This window comes from Choloepus didactylus, chromosome 10, assembly GCF_015220235.1.
Source record: "Choloepus didactylus isolate mChoDid1 chromosome 10, mChoDid1.pri, whole genome shotgun sequence".
NCBI classification, from domain to species: domain Eukaryota; kingdom Metazoa; phylum Chordata; class Mammalia; order Pilosa; family Megalonychidae; genus Choloepus; species Choloepus didactylus.
The window spans coordinates 127,553,497-127,573,810 of NC_051316.1; the positions used below are offsets into that span (position 1 = coordinate 127,553,497).

At 45.7% G+C, this 20,314-nt stretch overlaps 1 protein-coding gene across 2 annotated transcripts in view; it reads right to left on the reverse strand.

Moving 5' to 3' along the window:
• TDRD7 (tudor domain containing 7) overlaps positions 1-20,314 on the reverse strand; it is a 73,072-nt gene that overhangs the window by 19,423 nt on the left and 33,335 nt on the right. For both annotated transcript variants that reach the window (XM_037796927.1, XM_037796928.1), the window contains 4 exons: positions 12,846-13,432; positions 9,181-9,367; positions 2,446-2,557; positions 779-981 (listed from right to left, as the gene is read on the reverse strand). In XM_037796927.1, the coding sequence (XP_037652855.1) occupies positions 779-981; positions 2,446-2,557; positions 9,181-9,367; positions 12,846-13,432 (1,089 nt within the window). The remainder of the gene's footprint in view (positions 1-778; positions 982-2,445; positions 2,558-9,180; positions 9,368-12,845; positions 13,433-20,314) is intronic.

The following is a 20,314-nucleotide window of genomic DNA, read 5'->3' on the forward strand; positions in this document are numbered from 1 at the left end:
AAGGATTTCTTAATATGAACATACCTATCACACATTTTTAAATGAATAATGCAAATAAACATTGTATCAACAATAAGTAAACAAAATTAATCACAGAAATAACTTTTAAGTATGCTAATTCTTTTTTTTTCAATTGCCAGTAGCATATACCTGAATTCACCTGTGTTGAGTCCATGAAAAATGAGGTTCCACTGCACTTTAACTTCTAATAAAGCTGGTCTCTTCTCAAGACTTACTCATTCAAAAGTTTTTCAATGACCTTTGCATATTTATTTTATTCTTTCAAAATAATTTCAGCATCATTTTATTAGATTTTAAAATAATTCTGCTGGGATTTGTGATCACATTTAAACGAACAGATTAATTTGGGGGAGAATCCGCAATTTAAAATGTTGAGCCTTCCAGTCTGAGAACAAGGTTATGTTTTTCCATCTATTCACATGTTTTTGACATGTCTAAGTTTCAAAAATTTCTAGATACATTTTAATTTCCAAGTATTTTATGTCTGGAGTTACTACTCATGAGATTTTTTTCCTTCACATGTGTTTTCTCATCAGCTACAGTGAGCATAAAAGAAAACTGATTTGGAAAATATGGAGTTTTGTAATCTCCATGTCTTTCAAATTCAGAATTTACTTTAAATATGGTGATAACCTAAACCCAATATGATATATCTATTTGTTCAGTTAACACACTGTTTGCTCAACTGCTAGGCTGAAATTGGCAACATTCTTTTCAGAGAACTTTCTTCACACGATGGCCAGTCTTCACGAGGTACCTGGAGATGAACCTCCAGCGACTTGTCACATACGGCCTTCAGGCAGGTGGTGTTGATGTTGATGTCATCGTCTCCAGAGGTATCGTACAGAACCACCAGTGGGATGTCGGCTTTTTCAAGTATTTCCACTGCAAAGATCTTTCCACAAGTTAAAGACTCAACCACCTTCACCAAATCAGGATCATCACTTAGAGCTTCCAACCCTGAAAAGTATTGGGAATTTTAAGTTTTAATGAATTAGCAAAATCCATTTTAAATAGGCAGGCTGCATCTGCATTGACTACTTAGGACAATTAAGAATCTACGACAAAATTTCTCAATTTTAAATGGAAGCTTTGTTTTCCTGTCTTCTTCAGATCACCTGTCCTTAGGTTTTAAAACATATAATTTGAATGCCCCTTTGCTTGATTGCACTAAGACAGGCAACCCTAAAACAGGTAGAAAAGTTGATGATCAACTTTTGGAGAAGCATTCTTCTCCTCATATACATACACACAATCAAAACAAGAAATTAAACATATACAAAGCCATCAATCAACTATAGCTGTCAGTCATATACTTGTAATTTTCTCCCTAAAATCTCTACCCTTGACTTTTTTTCCCTTTCTTATTAAATCCATGAAGTTTTTTCTTATAAAATGAACATGTATGTATTAGAAATTGAGACGACCAAATTTTCTTTCTCTCTTTTTTTCAATATTCAATGATGATCCTGAAGATACCCCAGAACCTTTGGATTTATCAAAGAAAGATAGTAAGATGTTTAACATAACACAACTATTAAATGAATTTTACTGAAGTTCACTCTTCCAAATTCTTTGAAAACTTTAATTTCATGTAATATACACATACACACATGTGCACGCGCACACACACGACAAATCTAAATGAATCTATTAAACTGGTTAAAACCAGATTCTTTTATTCTCTTCTCCAGACATGTACCTTCCCAGCTTTCTCGCTGCAGCATCCTGAGTTTCGTCCTGTGCTCTCCATACGCTCTTTCAAAGCCAACTCCCATGCCTTTTTATCAGGCTTTTGAAATTTCTTGGGATTTAGCTCCCAGGAGAGTCAAACCCAGTTCCTCCACCATCAGGGTAAGGCCTCAGGCCGGCGGGAAGGAGGTATTCCCTCCCTAGCGGATTTTCACGAAAGAATTAGGGTCACTTTCTCAGCTGACCTCAGGCTCCCCTGGCACAGTGCACCTCCTGACGCCCTTTCCTATAAGGAGCACATCCACGGCGCCCCGCGTGAAGGACACCCCTCCAACGCTACCTCCACAGGTGCTCATCCCTCCACACTTCCTCGAGGAGGGAGGAGAAGAAGGGTGAGCTGGGCTTGTGCCTGGGCGCAGGAGGGTGTGCTCCTCGTGAGGCTCACCTGTGGGCCGTGCCAGTGGGCAAGGAGCCGAGAACAACCTCACTCCATGAAATCAGGGGCCCCGGCCTCCATCAGTGTCTCCAGGGTGGTGAGCACAAAGAATGTTGCAGGTGGCCAGGACGGCGATCACGATTCATAAAGACCACATCAGACGTGAATTTATTCACCCTTTCAAGAAATAACACTCCACCTTGAGATACCTGAACCACTGAAGGATTCAACCCCCCTGAAGCACAAGGCTAACAACCTCTCACGATGGAGAAAGCTTCTAAACAAATCCCGCTTACCTGCCAGTTTACACTTCGTAGCTTGGAATGAGAGTGAACAGAACTTGGGGTTCAATTTGTAGGCTTTGCTCTTTTCAACATATTCACTGAATCCATAGTCAACATAGCACACCTAATGATAAGAAAAGAAACAATGTTTAGCTTCAAATTAAGTTTTTTATTCTCACTTCTTAAAACATCATTTAATACTTTTCACTGGCTCCATTTGATTCCATGATCAGCATGTGGAGTAGGATCACGGCTGCCAAGCGTGCAGCACCACAGCTGCCTGGAGACGCGCTGGCTCCTGACCTCAGGCCCCTCCGCTCCTGTGCCCTCTGCCCCAGGGGAGAACAAGGGCGAGGCTGGGCTGCTCTGATGCCTCCTGATGCCAGTTTTGACCCGGCCCACCAGCTGGGTCCTGCCAGCCCTGATGGTGGCACCCTTTTGTTAACATCAGAAGGCCCGCAACGCTGGTTTTTTCTTGACCACTGCAATGCCCCCTTCCCCTGCCGGCAGTCTTTGTTTCTAGAGGGGCACCGCTCTGGCGGTTTCAGCTGGTTCCAGTCCCCCTAAGCAGCATTTGAGATGGCCTGATCTGGCTCCCGCACTTTCTGGGACCGGGCGCTGTTGACAGCAACGATGACGACATGGTGGGACACGGGGACCCCGACACTGTAGCACTCAGGGCTCCTGCTTCGGTGGGGGTGGGAAGCTGGGTGTGCCGGTTTGAATGTATTGTATCCCCCAGAAAAAGCCATATTCTTTGGTGCAAGCTTGTGGGGCAGACATTTTAGTGTTGATTAGATTGGAATTCTTTGAGTGTTTCCACGGAGATGTGCCCCACTCAACTATAGGTGATAACTCTGATGAGATATTTCCATGGAGGCGTGACCCAACCCATTAAGGGTGGGCCTTGATCAGTGGAGCCATATAAATGAGCAGACGGGCAGAGGGAACTCAGTGCAGCTGTGAGTGATGTTTTGAAGAGGAGCTACAGCCAAGAGGGACACTTTGAAGAAAGCACAGGAGCTGCAGATGAGAGACAGTTTGAAGATGGCTGTTGAAAGCAGACTCTTGCTCCAGAGAAGCTGAGAGAGGACAAATATCCCAAGTGCAACCAAGAGTGACATTTTTGAGGAACTGCAGCCTAGAGAGAGGAATGTCCTGGGAGAAAGCCATTTTGAAACCAGAACTTGGAGCAGATGCCAGCCAATGTGCCTTCCCAGCTAACAGAGGTTTTCCAGACACCATTGGCCATCCTCCAGTGAAGGCATCTGATTGCTGATGACATTTTGGACACTCTGTGGCCTTAAGACTGGAACTGTGTAACCAAATAAACTCCCTTTTATAAAAGCCAATCCATCTCTGGTGTTTTGCATTCTGGCAGCATTAGCAAACTAGAACACTGGTTCTGAGCTTTCTCCATCTCATCAAAGGGGTCAAAATCCGCTGTCCAGGGGTCTGTGTTCGCAGACTGTCCTGTTGTCGCAGACTATCCTGTTGTCAGCCCGGATAGTCAAGAACCTGGATATGGTTGAAAGTATTCACAAAGCCTTTCAGCTCAAAGAGCTATATAAACTCAGAGCCTTTTTCATTTTATTATTTTTTGTGTGAGAAAAGTAAAATTCAGAAACATTAAGCTGTGTGCTTAAAATGATAACTAAGAATCTCAGGGAAAGCAATGAAAACTTAGAAAATTAGCTTCTCCAATGGAAACAGACGACGGTTACAGAGTGACCACCACACCTGCTGCATCCCGGGCTCGTGTCACCACAGCCTGCACGGACCGCAACTACCACGGAGGAGGGTCCCTGTTACTTTCTGCAGGAAAACAAAGTCCCCAGATCAGCTTTGTCATCCCTAGGTTCTGGTTCTAAACATATAAAACAAAGATTCTATGAGGATTTAAGAAGCAAAGAAGAGGCAGAGAGTGCCTGGCTGTTCCCTGAACAGGGCCGGGCCACCACTGAGCGTCTGAGGGGCCCTGGGCCCAGGGGGTTTCTCCACAGCCACATCGTGACTCGGTGCTCCCGCGACCTGGATCCCTCACTGTGTCCCCACAGCAGGCCGCCGGCCGCTTAAGGGAAGGCCTCTCTCTCCATCCCAGAGCCTTCTCGGGGGCCCCAGGGACCCAGGGAGCTTTTGCTTCCCCTGATGGCTCCCACCACCTGCGACTCGATTCTGCTCTTCCCAGTCCCAGAAAGGGCCGCGTGGCCTGACGACAGGACACACGACGTGCGGCCAGGACTCCTGGGAGATTCAGAGCGTACTCCCAGTGTCAAGTGTGCGGGAGCCCCCAAGGGGTTCCTGTAATGTTGGTGGCTCCTTTTCTTTCCGTGATCGCGACACCACGTGTCTGCGTGGCAGCTGCACCTGGTGACGCGGCTGCACAGGGCTGCAGGTGGCGCTCCGCTGCCCCGAGGGCACTGCATTCCCGGTCCTCTGGCACCCTCCAGTGGCCACAGGTCTCACTGCACCACCTTTGTCTCGCCCACTGTCACCCCCGGGATGTCAGGCCAGACGGATGCCACCCTGGGCCCTTCCCGTTTCTGGAGCTCACCGAGGATCTAACAAGTGGGAAGCAGGAGGGAGTGGGTAACTGCGGCCATGCATCACAGAGTTCAAGAGAACAAGACCATTGCTGGGTAGCTGGGGTGTCTCCAAACAAAGGGGGAATGTGGGGAGCAAGATCACAGCCAGGAAAGCTGCCTGGATGATGACGGCTGTCTCAAGAGCTCACCACTGTATAAGACGGTAAGCTGCTGCAAGGACCCGCTGTCTGCTCCCTCCTCGAGGGACGCTGTCTTCTGGCTGCTGGGACACCTCCCTCACTCTCCGCTCTCCACACGCTCTCCCCAGGTGCTCTTCCTAGTCCTGGGAGTCTAAAAGCACCTCCCAAGCTACCTCCAGCCCAGACTCCTCCCTGGGCCCCAAACCCACCCACATGGACTTAAAACAAACAGATCCTTCCCAATTCTTGATTCTCCCCCATAGCTATTCAGCAAATGGCACCACGGTCTACCGGCTGCTCAGGTACCAAGCCCGGCAGCTCTCAAGGCTGCTCTTTGCTTGCCCCACCCCCAGAGAGTGAGCGTCCTGTGAGTTCTGCCTCCAGAAGAGCCCTGAACCAGCCCCACTGCCTCCACCTCCTCAGCATCACCCAAAGTCAGGTTACAAGGTAGCTGGCGACCGCAGCAGCCAGCTGGCTGGTCTCACTTTCCTTCCCTGCCCTCCTCCCATCCACTCCCCAGGCAGCTACCAGACAGATCCCCTAAAACACCCAAAGGGGACCAGACTGCAGCACTTGGTTAGTCCTTGGTGTGCCCAGAATGTCATGTTTACTTATTGCATCCTGGTTGATTGTCTGTCCCTCTAGAACACGCGCTTCTCGAGAACAGGATCTGTTCTGTCTTGTCCCTACCTCAGGACACTGAACTAACGAATGAAAAGTGTGGCAGGGAAGGTGCTAACCACCGAGATGCCAGTCTCTGATTTTACAGATAAGGAATCAGAGAAATTAAATAACTTTCCTGAGATCACAAGGCTGAAAACAGCCAAGCTGGGATTTGAACCCAGGTCTGTCTGACTCCAGAGCTCCAACCCCCAAAGCAGAGTGGGGGAGAGAAGTGAGGCTGGGGGACGCCCCACGAGTTCCGCCTGGGGGACATCCTTGGGGAATGTCTGCTGCACGTTATTGTGTCCCTAAGATTTCTGTACAATTCTCCTCTTCCTAAGCCATCCCTATGCTTTAATACACCTTAAGTTTTGATGAGCTTCCTGAGGACCAGGGGAGAGAAAGAGGAAGTAGGCAGAAATTTATCTGGGACTGTTTGGGAAGAGTCACCCCCTATCAACTAGAAGCCATCAGGTTTCTCACAGCGCAGAGTGCAGTGACGGGGCTGCCCTGACCGGGCCCCAGCCCTTCTGAGACAAGCTACTGCTCCTGCCCCAGCGACCCTCTTCTGGGGTCCTGCCCTCCCACTGTTGGGTGGTCTGACTTTAGGCCTCCCTCAAGGTTCCCAGCATTTGGTCTCTGCCAGCCTCCTCTGGGAGTGGGCCTGACCCCATCAACCACCAGGATTCACCTGGGGAAGGGATTTCTCCAAGAAACAATTCCCATCTACGTCGTACTACAAAGCAAACCTCAGGAGCACTTTGGCTCCATTTTTTTCAACTCTAGGTTGAGCTTGAAGGTGGACCCCTCTGTGGTTTTCTTTCCCCGAGGAGGGTCCGGTGAAGGTGAGGCCTCTCGATTGGGGAGTTTTCAACCACGTGATGTCCCTGGGGAAGGAGACGCCAGATCCTGATCACCTGGTCTAACCCCTTGCCTCTGTAGGTGCAGAGGGACGGAGGGACCTGCCCTAGGACAGAGCAAGTCCAGGTGGCAGGCCCAGCGCCCCAGCCGCTGTCCACAAGCCCTGGATCCCCTGGGGGCCAGGGGGCCAGAAACAAGCTTGGTCCTCAGCTTTTTTCCAACTTTACTGGAATGTAATTTACAAAGACTAAAAACCACCCATGAAAGGACACAGTAAGATGAGTTCTGACAAATGTATACAGCCACACAATCCCCACTGTAATCGAAACATAGACCTTTCCCACCCTCCCCCAAAGTTCCCTTTTGCCCCTCCCCAATGAACCCCCTCTGCCTCCTGTCCCAGCAACCGCTGGTCTCATTCTATCCCTGAGATGAAATGCTACCTGTTCTTAAGTGTCATTTAAATGGAATCACTCAGTATTACTCTTTGATGTTTGGCTTCTTATGCTCAGCATAAAGTCTGCAAAATTCATCCATTTGATGGTGTATATTAGTAGCCAGCTCTTTCTTATTGCTGAATAGTATTCCATGATATGGATAAACCAAAGTTTGTTTATACATCCACCATGTTGTTTCCAGTTTGGGATCATTACTAACAAAGCTGCTACAGACATGAGTCCAAATCTTTTTGTGGATATAAATGCTCATTTCTCTAGAGTTAAATACTTAGGGGCCACATGGTATTTAACTTTAAAAGAAGCTGCCAAACTATTTTCCAGTTTTCAGATTTTTAAGGTCATGTCAAATTGCTCAAAAAGTGCATTTCTGTGAATGTGGCTGAGTTGTTTCTGAAATTTCTTTGTGAGTGGCAAAGGGTGCAGGGTGGGGTGCTTGGGGCGCGCTTGCCTCAGGGCCTCCCCCATCGAACAAACCGGGGAGGAAAAGCGAGCGTCCCTTCCCGGCTCGCCTGAGTCATGACTGCAGTTGGGGTCCGGTGATGGTGACTGCTGGACCTAAGCCCAGGTTCAAACTGGTAATTTGCGCTCAGTGGCACACTTGGGACGAGCGGTCAGGGGCTGACACTGCCACGTGGACGAGGGTTTTGCTTTATGGAATGGAGGCCATGGAAACAGAAGTGTATTTCCCTGCATGCAAAATGTGGAGACAACCTGAAGATCCCTAGACACATCTCCCTCAGAGACTGTGTCTTCCTATACATCAGTGAGGATGGAAACACGCCAAACTCTTAGGGCAGATGTCCCTTTGGGTGAGGGGAAACATCTTAGGAAAGAAAAGAGCCTTCTCCTCACAGATTTTCCAAAAAGCAGCCCTGAAAGGGTGGCAGTAAAGATTCAGGAACTGGCTCATTATCCAAAAAGGTACCTTCCAAATAAGCACTTGGCTTCCACCAACAAAGGAAGAAGAGACCCGTTAAAGACGGGGGACACGCCGGGAGCCCGGCCTGCAGGAAATGCTACAAGAATCTCTTCAGAGGGAAGGTGAACGATCCGGGCCAGAAGCTCAGATCTACATAAAGACAGGAGGAATGTTCGGGAAGCAATAAATGAAGGTAAAATAAAATCTTTCATTTTCCTTACTCTTAACTGATCTAACAGACATCATTTTATTCAAAATAACAGCAGCCCAATGTGTTGGATGACGACAGCTTATGGACGGATAAGTAAAGCGAACAACAGCAGCGATACAAGGGCCGGGCACTCTGTGCCCAGGTAACCGCACTGCCCGTGAAGTGGCATCTGAAAGCAGATCAGCTCTGAACGTCTACTGGAAAAGCACCACGCTGGTCCAGTGGCGGCATGGCAGAGAGGGTTAGTGCGAACCTCCTGCGGAGTTACATGGGGAGCTTCGAGGCCCTAAGGCCACTGGTCCCAGGGAAGCCCTGCTGTGAGGGTGGGAGAGCCTCTGTGCCCGCTCTGAGTTGAGGGGAAGAAGGGATGAAGGAGCAGGAGCTGACCGCAGGAAGGTGGCCACATCTGGGTGTCGGGGAGTCCACTCATGGAAGAAGCGGGGAAAGAGCACACTGACCTTCCCAAGAGGACTGAGGGGGCGGAATGTGCCGCAGCTCTTGGAGAAGGAGCTGAGTCCTAATTTGGGATGTCCTCTGTGGGCTGTGGCAAGTGGGGAGAATGTCACCCTGTAAGCTGTATGGCTCCCTCACTCCAATGTACTGACCTCAATAAGAAGCTCACCGAGTTCTGACCAGTGTGTCTATCACGTCTTCCAGAACGGGAAGAAATGCCTCTTCCTGATTCGGTCATGGGTTGTGGATCCACATGAAGAATTTTTTTATTTTTAACTAAACTCTGAGAGAATAAGCCTAGCACTGACTTAGAAGTTGACACGGATATTCTTTTTCTACTTTTGGAGAAAACTAAATGCAGTGAGCAAGGACACAGAATATTACAAGTATTCGTTTACGTTTGAAAAGCAGTGCGGTGTCTGCTTGACCCCGCTGCGAGAAAGTGAGCAGGGCTTGCCTTCATCTTGTTGTCGTCGACGGAGACGATCTGTGCCCGCAGCCAGGCGTCCTCGTCGGCATGGACGGCCAGCAGCTGCCCGACGTGCACGGCCTGGACTGGGGTCTCCCTCGGGCTCTTACTGTAGTAGTCCTTCATCTCGTCCTCCATGAGCTCCTGGGCAGCAGAGTAGTCCTTGCCTACGTACCTGAAGCGGTTAAGGGGAGAGAACACCAGTGAAGCAATCCCGAGGAGGAAAACTATCAGGGCTCAGTAAGGGGATGCCATTGGCTGCCATCTTCATCTTTGGCGCCAGCCTTAGACTTGCTTACATCAACAGGGGGGACATCTGTCCTCTATAAACATTTATCTCTCTCTTTTTTAAACTTTATACTTAGAAATAATTTCATACTTAAAGACAGCTGCACAAATGATACAAAACCCATACAGAGAACTCCAACATACCCCCAACCCAGATACCGAGATCCACCAATTTTTAACATTTTGCCCCTCCTTCTCTCCTTCCCCCTCCCTCCCTCACTTCATCCCTCCTTTCCTTCCATCTATCTACCTAAGCATCCATCCATCCATCCATCATCTGTCCATTTATCCACCCATCAAACATTTATCTCTTGATAAAGAAGACACAGTTTTGTGGAGATGATGTGAAACACCACACAGTAAAGCAGATGCTTGAGAACAAGCCAGAGAACTGGAGGATGTGCCAGGCAGTGGTCCCTGGGCTTCAGGGAGCCTGGGCTGAGAAAGGACTCAAGGAACAGGATGAGAGGAAGATGCGGTGGGAAAGCAAGCACCACTGGAGGGCATTTAACAAGGGTTGGGCTGGGATTTTGAGCAAGGCTGCTGGAAATCTTTGTATGTTACTGAGAATACAGAAGATCTAATAGAGGGTCTTCCCTGAACTAAGGCTGGGTCTGAATAAGGCTCAAGTTCCGAAAGGCAATGAGATTTTACTAGAGAAAAAACAAAGTCTTAAACACATTAAACACAACCAGTGACCCCCTTCCCCAACTCAAGGAACAAATGTCAACCAAACGTTGAGTTCTGATAGCCTTAAAAGAGAGAACTTATATTCTAGCCAAATGTCTCTAAAATTGCATGAAGTTTTCTGAGAAGCATTTCCCCCCAGGATACGCCCTTACTCCCCCTCTGCAGCTGTCTGCCATTGACCACTGCCCACGCCTCGCCCCAGCTGGCGCTCTCCCAGTGTAGTACTGTCCTCCCTGCCACAAACAGGCTGCTCTTTGGCCCTCGAGGCAATTCCACCCAGGGCCTCCTTCCAGGCCGGAAGCGGCAGGTCAAGCCTCGGCCCCAGGAGCGGGCGGCCTCGGGCCCCAGGGCGGAGCTTCCTGGCTAAAGGGCACCTGCCCCGGAAGACGGGGGAGACTGTTCTGCCCTTCTGGTTTTCACCCAGGGCTGCCAGGGGCCCAAGGTGGCTTCAGGGGAACTATTCATTGAACAGTGTCCATGGGCTCTTGGTAGCCATCAGCAGGGCAGAAGAGACCACGGTCACCCTGGTCCACTGTCCACTAGGAAAAAAAGAGCTCTAAAGACTTCTAAAAGTCCTCCAAAAATGGAATGGATGCTTTTTTTTGCAATGGCTCTTTTAAAACCAAACGTTACATATGTATTATTCACTCCAGAAAGGCCTGCAGAAGCTCTGCTGTTCTCTCACTCAGATCCACAGGGGCCCCCCAACACTGTGGCCTGCCGGAACACGGCTGCCCTTGGCTCGGGGGTCTCCTGGGAGGTCTGCAAGCTGCCCCAGGGCTCAGCTCCTGGGACATGGGGTTCAGGGCTCCCTCTCCACTCCCTTGCCAGCCCTGGGAGCCCAGCTGCCGAGGCCCTGGCTGCGGTGCCTATGGCAGCCTGCCCGGCCCAGGCTCTGGCCGGGAGGAGGAAGGCAGGGAGGGCAGCCTGGGCCTGCAGGCAGCATCTGCTCCCCGCAGCAGCAGGCAGAGGAGGGGGCCCCACAGCTGGGGTGGGGGTCCGGGGACAGCGCTGCAGTTGGTGTGATAGAGGGTAGTGGCAAGGACAAGGCCAGACGTTGTCCCAACTCACCCTAAGCAAGGGAGCAAAGGAAGTATAGGCAGATTCAGGAATGTCACAGATGCAGAGTTTTACCAAGCTAACATCTGAAACTGGAGGCAAGGGATTCCCCAGACACCAGACCTGAGAGTGCTGCCAAGCACCCTTCTGGGTCCCCCGTGAGCCAGAGGCACGGCTTCTGGAACTCAGTGCCTGCCAGGAGAGAACGTGGGGATGGGATGGAGCTCAGCCTGCTCTGCCGAGTCTCTGGGGAAAAGCTAACAACTTCATGCCAACGACCCAGCAGGCACGCCCACCACGTTCACTGGGGCCTCCACCTGCTCAAGGTATACGCAGAAGGCTGGCTCCAGGATTCAAATCCACACTGGCGATCCTAGAATGGGTCAGGACCCTCCACTGAAGTCAGAGAACTGACTCAGACTCCTGCGGTCCTTGGTGACAACTTCAGAAATTACACGATGGACCCAGCCCAGTGCTGGGTGTTTGGTTTCTGACAATGGCACCAAGGAGTACTGGCAACAGATACAAAGGACCTTGACAAGGGGGCAGAGGCAGGTCTTCCTTACCAGGCCAAACGGTAAAGCCAGCAATGTGCCCTCAACATCCTTCCTTCACCTCCATATGCCAGCGAAACATGACGGGACCCCTCACCCCAGCGACCCTCAGCTTTATACATCCACTACCCCGGTGCAGACCAAGCCTGCCCTCAAGCTCCCACAGGCTCTTCCAGTTCCAACATCACCAGATACTACCTTCATGTCCTCACACTCAGTCTGTTCAAATGGAAGAGGCTGAATACTTTTTTAATCTCTCCTTTCACTGAAGGCCTCTGAGTGTTCTTCAGGGTCCTTCTTTGGGCCTTCCCAGCTCACAGCGACCAGTCTCTGGGGAGCGATGCCCAAACCACGGGGGTATTCTGGGTGAAGGAGCCCAGATTCTGTTCTGCTTCTGCCTCTTCCTGCCCAGAGATCCAGCTACACAGATTCCCATCCTGCGGCCTGAGTCGGAAGTTGCAAATTATACCCCTTCAGGTATATTTTATGATTTCTTCAAAAGCCCACGTCACGCACCCAGAGCCCCTCTGTTTGTCCTAATTCTGGTCGTCATAAAGCCACCTAAGCAGCGACTCCTCCCCCAGGCAGTGATCCCCAAAGGCTCCAGTCACCTGAGCACCTCTGGGCCCCAGGGTGAATCCGACGCATATACTAGGAAGGCAGTGCTTAGCTATTTTGATTTTCAGGAAATGCTACCCCGTCCCAGATGAAACGCTTTTGCCGAGTGCATGCAGGACTTGCTGTTTTCCATGGACTAGGTTTGCTTCTGACATACACAGTTATCACTATGCTTTTGGCATTGATAATTTTTCAAGGTTAAACCATGTTTTCATTCCAATTCTCGAAACTGTTAGTAATCACTTTTTTCCCCAAGATTAGCTGTACATTTTGAGCATTTAACAGATATTAAGATCATATGCTATATAATGATGCTTTATATAACTAAATCGATAGAACTAAGGAAATATTATTCTTTCTTCCAGCCCCAGCACTGCTGTAAAAATCAGTGGACTGATGATGATGGTACCCAAGCATCCTCAAGAATCTGAAAATAAAACTTGCCTGATAACCACTTCATTTGTGTTGCTCAGTTCCACCACCAGTACAGATGGGGACGCCTCGGTCGGAATGGTGAGTGGAGGGACCGTGATGTCCTCCATAAGGACATCGGTGCTTTCAGTGAGGCTTTCTTCCATCTGCAGGTACTCTTGTTCAATCATGGACTCGATATCGTAGTCGCCATGTGCCTGCCCTGAGTCACTGAGGATTTTGTCAGTCGGCAATGGAAGTTTAGCATAGAGAATGGCCTTCTGAGGATTTCCAGAAATGTAGTCTACAGTGCATACATCAGAAAGCGAGGCGAGATTTTTCAAGGTTTCCTTGGGGAATTTCACTTTGTACATGTCCTCAAACGCATCCGGGAGCGCACTGGCCCAAAGGCCGCTTGAGTATTTCCACAGCAGCTCTGCAACTTTCTCTTTAAAGTCTCCTGGCACGACTCCTGGGCACTCCTTTAATGCTGGCTTTTGTTTTGGAGGAGACAGCGGTGATGGCTGCATGTTTTCATTGTCCAGTTCACTTTTCAAAAGCTGCTTTCTCTTAGCTGGATAAAGAAGTAAATCTTGACCACCACCGCAAGGCTTTTCCACCTAAAGTTTTAAAATAGAGCAAATGACAGATGTTTCAATGGAAACCTGAAAGCACATTAATGCATTTTACATTTGAGGGCAATACTGTTTTCAAATGAATCAAGAGAATGCAAGAGTAAACAGTTCACTATTCTCAGTTACTAAGATGTTAACACATTGCTTCCACCTGCAAATAACACTATGAGCAGTGTTTCGTAAATAAACGGTGTAATAAAATATTCAGTGTAATCAAGAATTTCACTTCTGAGGCATCTAGCCTCCAACAACCCTAGGAAAAGTGCCTCTGCCCTGTGCAATGCACATCTCATTTCATCTCTCTGCCAAATCCAATGCAACGGCTTACAGAACTGACTGACACAAGGCAAAACGAAGCTGTGAAAGGCAACAGGGCTGGCAGGAATACAAAGCAGAAGACAGCAAGGAAATATATAGACCGAACTGGAGTGACATCACTCTTATTCCTGTAATATCCTGAGAAAACCCTCAGCTCTTCATTATTTAGAAGCAGCAGCTCCAGCATTCTACTTAAAAAAAAAAAAAAAAAAAAAAAACTCAGCAGAAAGTTGGCTGAAAGTATCGCTTCTTCAATGCGTAAGAATAAAAAATACCTGACATTTGTACATCACACAATGTCCAATTTTATTTGTGTAACATTCCCAAAAGGTGGGGCTTGATGGCATCTCATTACAGAAAGGAGAAACTGATGTATGATATCATTTTCCCCAAGTTCTAGGTCTTTCTATTACTAGATCAGCAGTTGGCAAACTGCAGCTCATAAGCCAAATCCAGCTTCTCACCTGTTATTTTTTTTTTTAATTCATCTTGGATTTTATGATGTGATCAACAAAGAGTAAATGTAAACAAATTTAGGACTTCTGGTCAATTTCTTAATGCTCCATCCTTAAACATAAACACATGATCAAAAAATGACCAGACATTTGACAAAAGCTTTTCAACACAAGCAAAAGGGACAGAAATAGGCACACAGGAAATGTGTGCTGGGAAGGAAAGACAGAGAAGACAGGGAAAAGGAAAATGCAAACGCACCATGTGGTGTACCCTTGGGGAGACTTCAGCAGTGGTAATCCAAGGGTGGACCCTCATTTAATGCGTCTATGACAAATAAGTAGATGACTTATAACGCAAACTGAATGACTCCCTAAGCACATTCTTCAGTTTCGCTGAAATATTTTTTTTTCACAGCAGGATTTTTCTCGATGAAGGAACCAATACATTGCCTTGTGTTCTGGTGCAAGCCTCTACCATGCCACCCACCACCTGTTTTGCCATGACCCATAAGCTAAGCAGGATTTTTATATTTTTAAATGGTTGGAAAAAAATTCAAAAGAATGTTCAAAAAAATCAAAAGACAATTTAGAAGAAATAGACAATTTCCTGGAAACACATGAACAACCTAGACGGCCCCAAGAAGAAAAAGAAGACCTCAACAAACCAATCACAAGGAAAGAGATCCAATCAGTCATCAAAAATCTACCTACAAATAAAAGCCCAGGGCCAGATGGCTTCACAGAGGAATTTTACCAAACTTTCCAAAAAGAAATGACACGATTCCTGCTCAAACTCTTTCAAAAAATTGAAGAAAAGGAACTCTACCTAATTCATTTCATGAAGTTAATATCACTCCGATACCAAAACCAGATAAAAATACTACAAAAAAGGAAGACTACAGGCTAATCTCCCTAACAAATACAGAAGCAAAAATTCTAAACAAAATACTTGCAAATCGAAACCAAAGGCACACTAAAAGAATTATACACACAACCAAGTGGGGTTCATTCCTGGCATGCAAAGTTGGTTCAACATAAGAAACTCAATTAATGTCATTCCATACATTAACAAATCGAAAGGGAAAAATCAAATGATCATCTCGATAGATGCTGAAAAAGCATCTAACAATATTCAACATCCCTTTTCGATAAAAACACTTCAAAAGGTAGGAATTGAGGGCAACTTTCTCAATATGATAAAGTGCATATATGGAAAACCCACAGACAGCGTAGTACTCAATGGTGAGAGGCTGAAAGCCTTCCCCTAAGATTGGGAATGGGACAAGGATGCCCACGGTCACCTCTATTATTCAACACTGTGCTAGAAGTTATAGCCACAGCACTTCACCAAAACAATTTGCCAAATAAAATGTATCCAAATTGGAAAGGAAGAAGTACAACTGTCATTATTTGCAGATGATATGATCTTATATTTGGAAAATCCTGACAAGTCCATGACAAAGCTACCTGAGCTAATAAATTCAGCACAGTGGTGGGATACAAGATTAATGCACATAAGTCAATAATGTTCCTATCTACTAGTAATGACCTAAAAGAAGAGGCAATAAAAAAAAATCCATTCACAATAGCAGCTAAAACATCAAGTACCTAGGAATAAACTTAATCAAGGACATAAAAAATTTCTACACAGAAAATTACAAAACTTTACTAGAAGAAATAAAAAAGAACCTATATAGACAGAAAGATATTCCGTGCTCACAGACAGGAAGGCTAAACATCGTAAAGATGTCAATTCTACCCAAACTGATCTACAGATTCAATGCAATTCCAATCAAAATTCCAACAACCTACTTGGCAGACTTGGAGAAGCTAGTTACATTTATTTGGAAGGGAAAGGGGCCTCGAATTGCCAAAAACCCCTTAAAAAAGAACAAAGTGGGAAGACTTACACTTCCAGACTCTGAAGTCTACCGTAAAGCTACAGTGGTCAAAACAGCATGGTATTGACATAAAGATAGACATATTAATCAATGGGAATCGAATTGAGAATTCAGAATTAGACCCCCAAATATACGGTTGACTGATTTTTAATAAGGCCCCCAAATCCACTGAACTGGGACAGAACAGTCTCTTCAACAAATGGGGTTGGGAGAACTGGATCACCATAACCAAAATAATTAAAAAGGACCCCTACTTCACACCCTATACAAAAATTAACTCCAAGTGGATCAAAGACCTCAATATAAGAGAAAGTAACATAAAAGTCCTAGAAAACAAGGAAGGGAAACATCTTCAATACCTAGTATTAGAAAGTAGTTTCTTAGACCTTATACCCAAAGCACAAGCAACGAAAGAAAAAACAGATAAACAGGAACGCCTCAAAATCAAATGCTTCTGTGCCTCAAAAAAACTGTCAAAAAAGGTGAAGACGCAGCCAACTCAATGGGAGAAAATATTTGGAAACCATATATCTGATAAGAGACTGATATCCTGCACATATAAAGAAACCTACAACTCAACAACAGCCCAATTATAAAATGGGCAAAAGATATGAAACAGTATTTTCCAAAGAGGAAATACAAATGGCTGAAAAACTCATGAAAAAAATATTCATCTTCACTAGCTATTAGGGAACTGCAAATCAAAACCACAATGAGATACCATCTCACACAGATAAGAATAGCTGTCATTAAACAAACAGGAAACAATAAATGCTGGAGAGGATGAGGAGAAATTGGAACACTTATTCGTTGCTGGTGGGAATGTATAATGATACAGCCACTGTGGAAGACAGTTTGGCAGTTTCTCAGAAAACTGGATATTGAATTACCCTACGATTTGGCAATTCCACTTCTCAGTATATACCCAGCAGATGTAAAAGCAGTGACATGAACAGACATTTGTACACTGATGTTCATAGCATCATTGTTCACAACTGCCAAGAGATGGAAACAATCCAGTGTCTTTCAATAGACGAGTGGATAAACAAAATGTGGCACATACACACAATGGAATACTATGCAGCAGTAAAAAGAAACAAGGTCCTGAAACATATGGCAACATGGATGAACCCTGAAGATATAATTCTGAGTGAAATAGTCAGACACAAAAGGAGAGATTGTATGTTACCACTTCTACGAACTCTCTGAACAATGTAAAATCAATGTCTTATAATATAGAATATCAGGGACCTAGTGATAGACAGTAGCTAATGAGGAGGAATGATAAGTTACTACGTCCAGATATGTTAATGATGGTAATTTCAAAGGTGTGGTAATAGATAGGAGTGACCACTGTTTGTTAATGGGATTTTAAGTATCAGAGCTGTATTGAGGGTGAATTGGATTGAAAGGGGTTGTTTAAAGGCATGTTTCCCAGAGATCAGCATCATAAATATAGACAGGGGCTTCCATGATATACTTCTAAAGTATGACACTAACACAGAGAGTTGACAACAGAAGGGTATGTGGGAAAAATCTACCTGTTGCATACTAGGGACTATAATTTAATAGGAATACCATATTAATACTACACAAACACTAGGGACAAATAATTAAGGGTTGACAGGTACTATAAGATGTTTTGGGTCATGAGAATTGTTTAAAATGGTGAGTGATGAGGATTGTACAACTAAGTGATGATGATGTGAGATATGGATAGGTTATTATGGACATAACATATGCCATGTGAACTTAGGAACCCCCTACTTTGTAAGTCAAGCCCTTGATCTTGAGGCTTGCTCGGGTGAAACTTACAGTTGTAAAGGGGAGGCTAAGCCCACCTATAATTAGGCCTAGGAGTCACCTCCAGAGAACCTCTTTTGTTGCTCAAATGTGGACTTTCTCTCTCTAAGCACACCTCTGCAAATAAATTCATCACTCTCCCCCTGATGTGGAGCAGAATCCCCCATGTGACTGAGCCTTCCTGGCAACGTGGGACATGGATTCTGGGAATGAGCCTGACCCTGACATCGAGGGATTGAGAATGCCTTTTTGACTAAAAGGGGGAAAAGAAAGGCAACAAAATAAGGTTTCAGTGGCTAAGAGAATTCAAATGGAGTCAAGGGGCTGTCCTGGAGGTTACTCCAATGCTAGCTTCACCTAGATATGCCAAATGGCCACAGTCTGACAAAACTAAGTCAACAGTAGTCCCAAAAACCTTAAAGAATATCCAGGTCCCTATCTGAGACTCTATAAAGGTTTCACTAAGTTAATTCTTCAGAAACTTAAATCCTTCAGAGAACTCCTATGCCAGCTAAGTCCCCAAACCAGAGGCCACAGCCTCTTCAAGAACATCAACTAGATGTGCCCCCTTTTCTTATAAAGTTGACACCACATTTTAACATGAACAACTTAGGGTGGCGCCTAGACATCCCTGAAGATCAGGAAAGTGATTAAACTAGAGGAAAGGGGAGCAACAGACAAGATGGAATTTAACAAAGGATTATGAATATTGAATCTTTATATAATTTTCTTTTTCTTAGTTGCTGGGGTAGTAGAATAGCTAGAAGGAAAGAACTGAAATGGTGGTACTGTAACACATAACATCCTTTGAAATTGTTCTAAAGTTACTTGTTAAATTGTAATTTGAAAGTTATCACCTTTTCCTATATATGCTATATTTCACAATAAGGAAATAACTGAAACCTGGAACTGTAACTATAATATTCTTTGAAATTTGTTCTCTATTTGTTAAATTTCACTTGGAAAGTTATCACTCCTATGTATTTATGTTAGTATTCTACAATAAAAAATACGATAAAAAGACTGTAACACTTGAAAATTATATGACATTTGGTGTCCATCAATAAAGATTTATTGGAACACAGCCACACGCATTCATTTATGTACCATCTATGGCTGCTTTTGTGCTACAGTGGCAGAGCTGAGTCGCTGTGACAGACTGTGTGTGGCGTTCTCACCACTCTTGACCAGCAAAACCTAAAATATTTACCATCTGCCCTTTTCCAGAAAAAGTTCCCCAATGCCTGTACTAGACCATTGGACTGAAGTACTATCCTCAGCCTTCTGAAATGTTCCTATTTGGTCAGATCCTGGTCAGCTACTCCTTATCTGCAACTTAAGCCCTTAGGAGGGTATCCCAGTCCCTGAGGGTCCTCAGGCTCACCAAAAGCTGTCCTCCCAGGACAGAACTGACTTCACTTCATTACTTTGCTATTTTGCTCTCCATACCACGCTTTGGACGAGAGAACATAAATATGCATGTAGAAGAAAGAAAGTATAATTTTGTTCCCAGGGCAGAACCTGAATAAGTCAAAAGACATGGTCAATTTGATATTAAAATATATTTCTTTTAGTCTGACTATATTCTGGATCATACACGGGATGAGTGAATGAATGTCCATATAACTCTATCAAAACATCAGGTCCGCCCACCCTGTATTTTCTTCTGCCAATGCATGTTTGAGCAGAAAGAAAACTGGGGTAGAGTCCCATGCCTAAAAACCCCCAAGCATCAGCGACAGCTGTAATCTGGCCCATGTTTAACAGTTGCAGGCTTTCCCCATCATCGGTGGTATACAGCTGATGGCATCTTGTGATGCTCTAGATGGCACATTCGATGATTTGCACAATTTATGGCTCAGAACTTTAAGCCATAGGGCCACAAATACCTGGAGCACACCTCATTCTTCTCTGATGGCTGGTCCACCTCTCTGGAGAGCTGTGTTTTTAAATTTGGACTCATCAAATGCCAGTCTTCACTGGGCTTTAAGCCAGTAAGATTCAAGAATACAGATCGGGCATCCAGAGAGAGTTTGAGAAACATACTTTTGGAGTGGAGGGAAAAAGAAAACAGAATTCTATGTGAGTGATTCACCTGTCACAGAGTCCCAGTTAATGTAATTTTAGATTTAGATACGGCAGTCCTTCACATCCAAAGCCCTGCAGGGCCCATCTGAAAACACTTCTTCAGTTTTCCCCACCAGCCTCTTCTCAACCTTTTCTGCACCTTCTCTGAAGTGGAAGGTAGAGGCTAGTTTCAGTGGAGGATGTTGCCTTATTTGTCTAAAATGACTCTCACAAGCCCCATGCCCAACAGTCCCTAGTGTGCTGGTTTGAAGCTGTATGAACCTCAGAAAAACACATTCTTAAAGTTAATCCCTTCCTGTGGG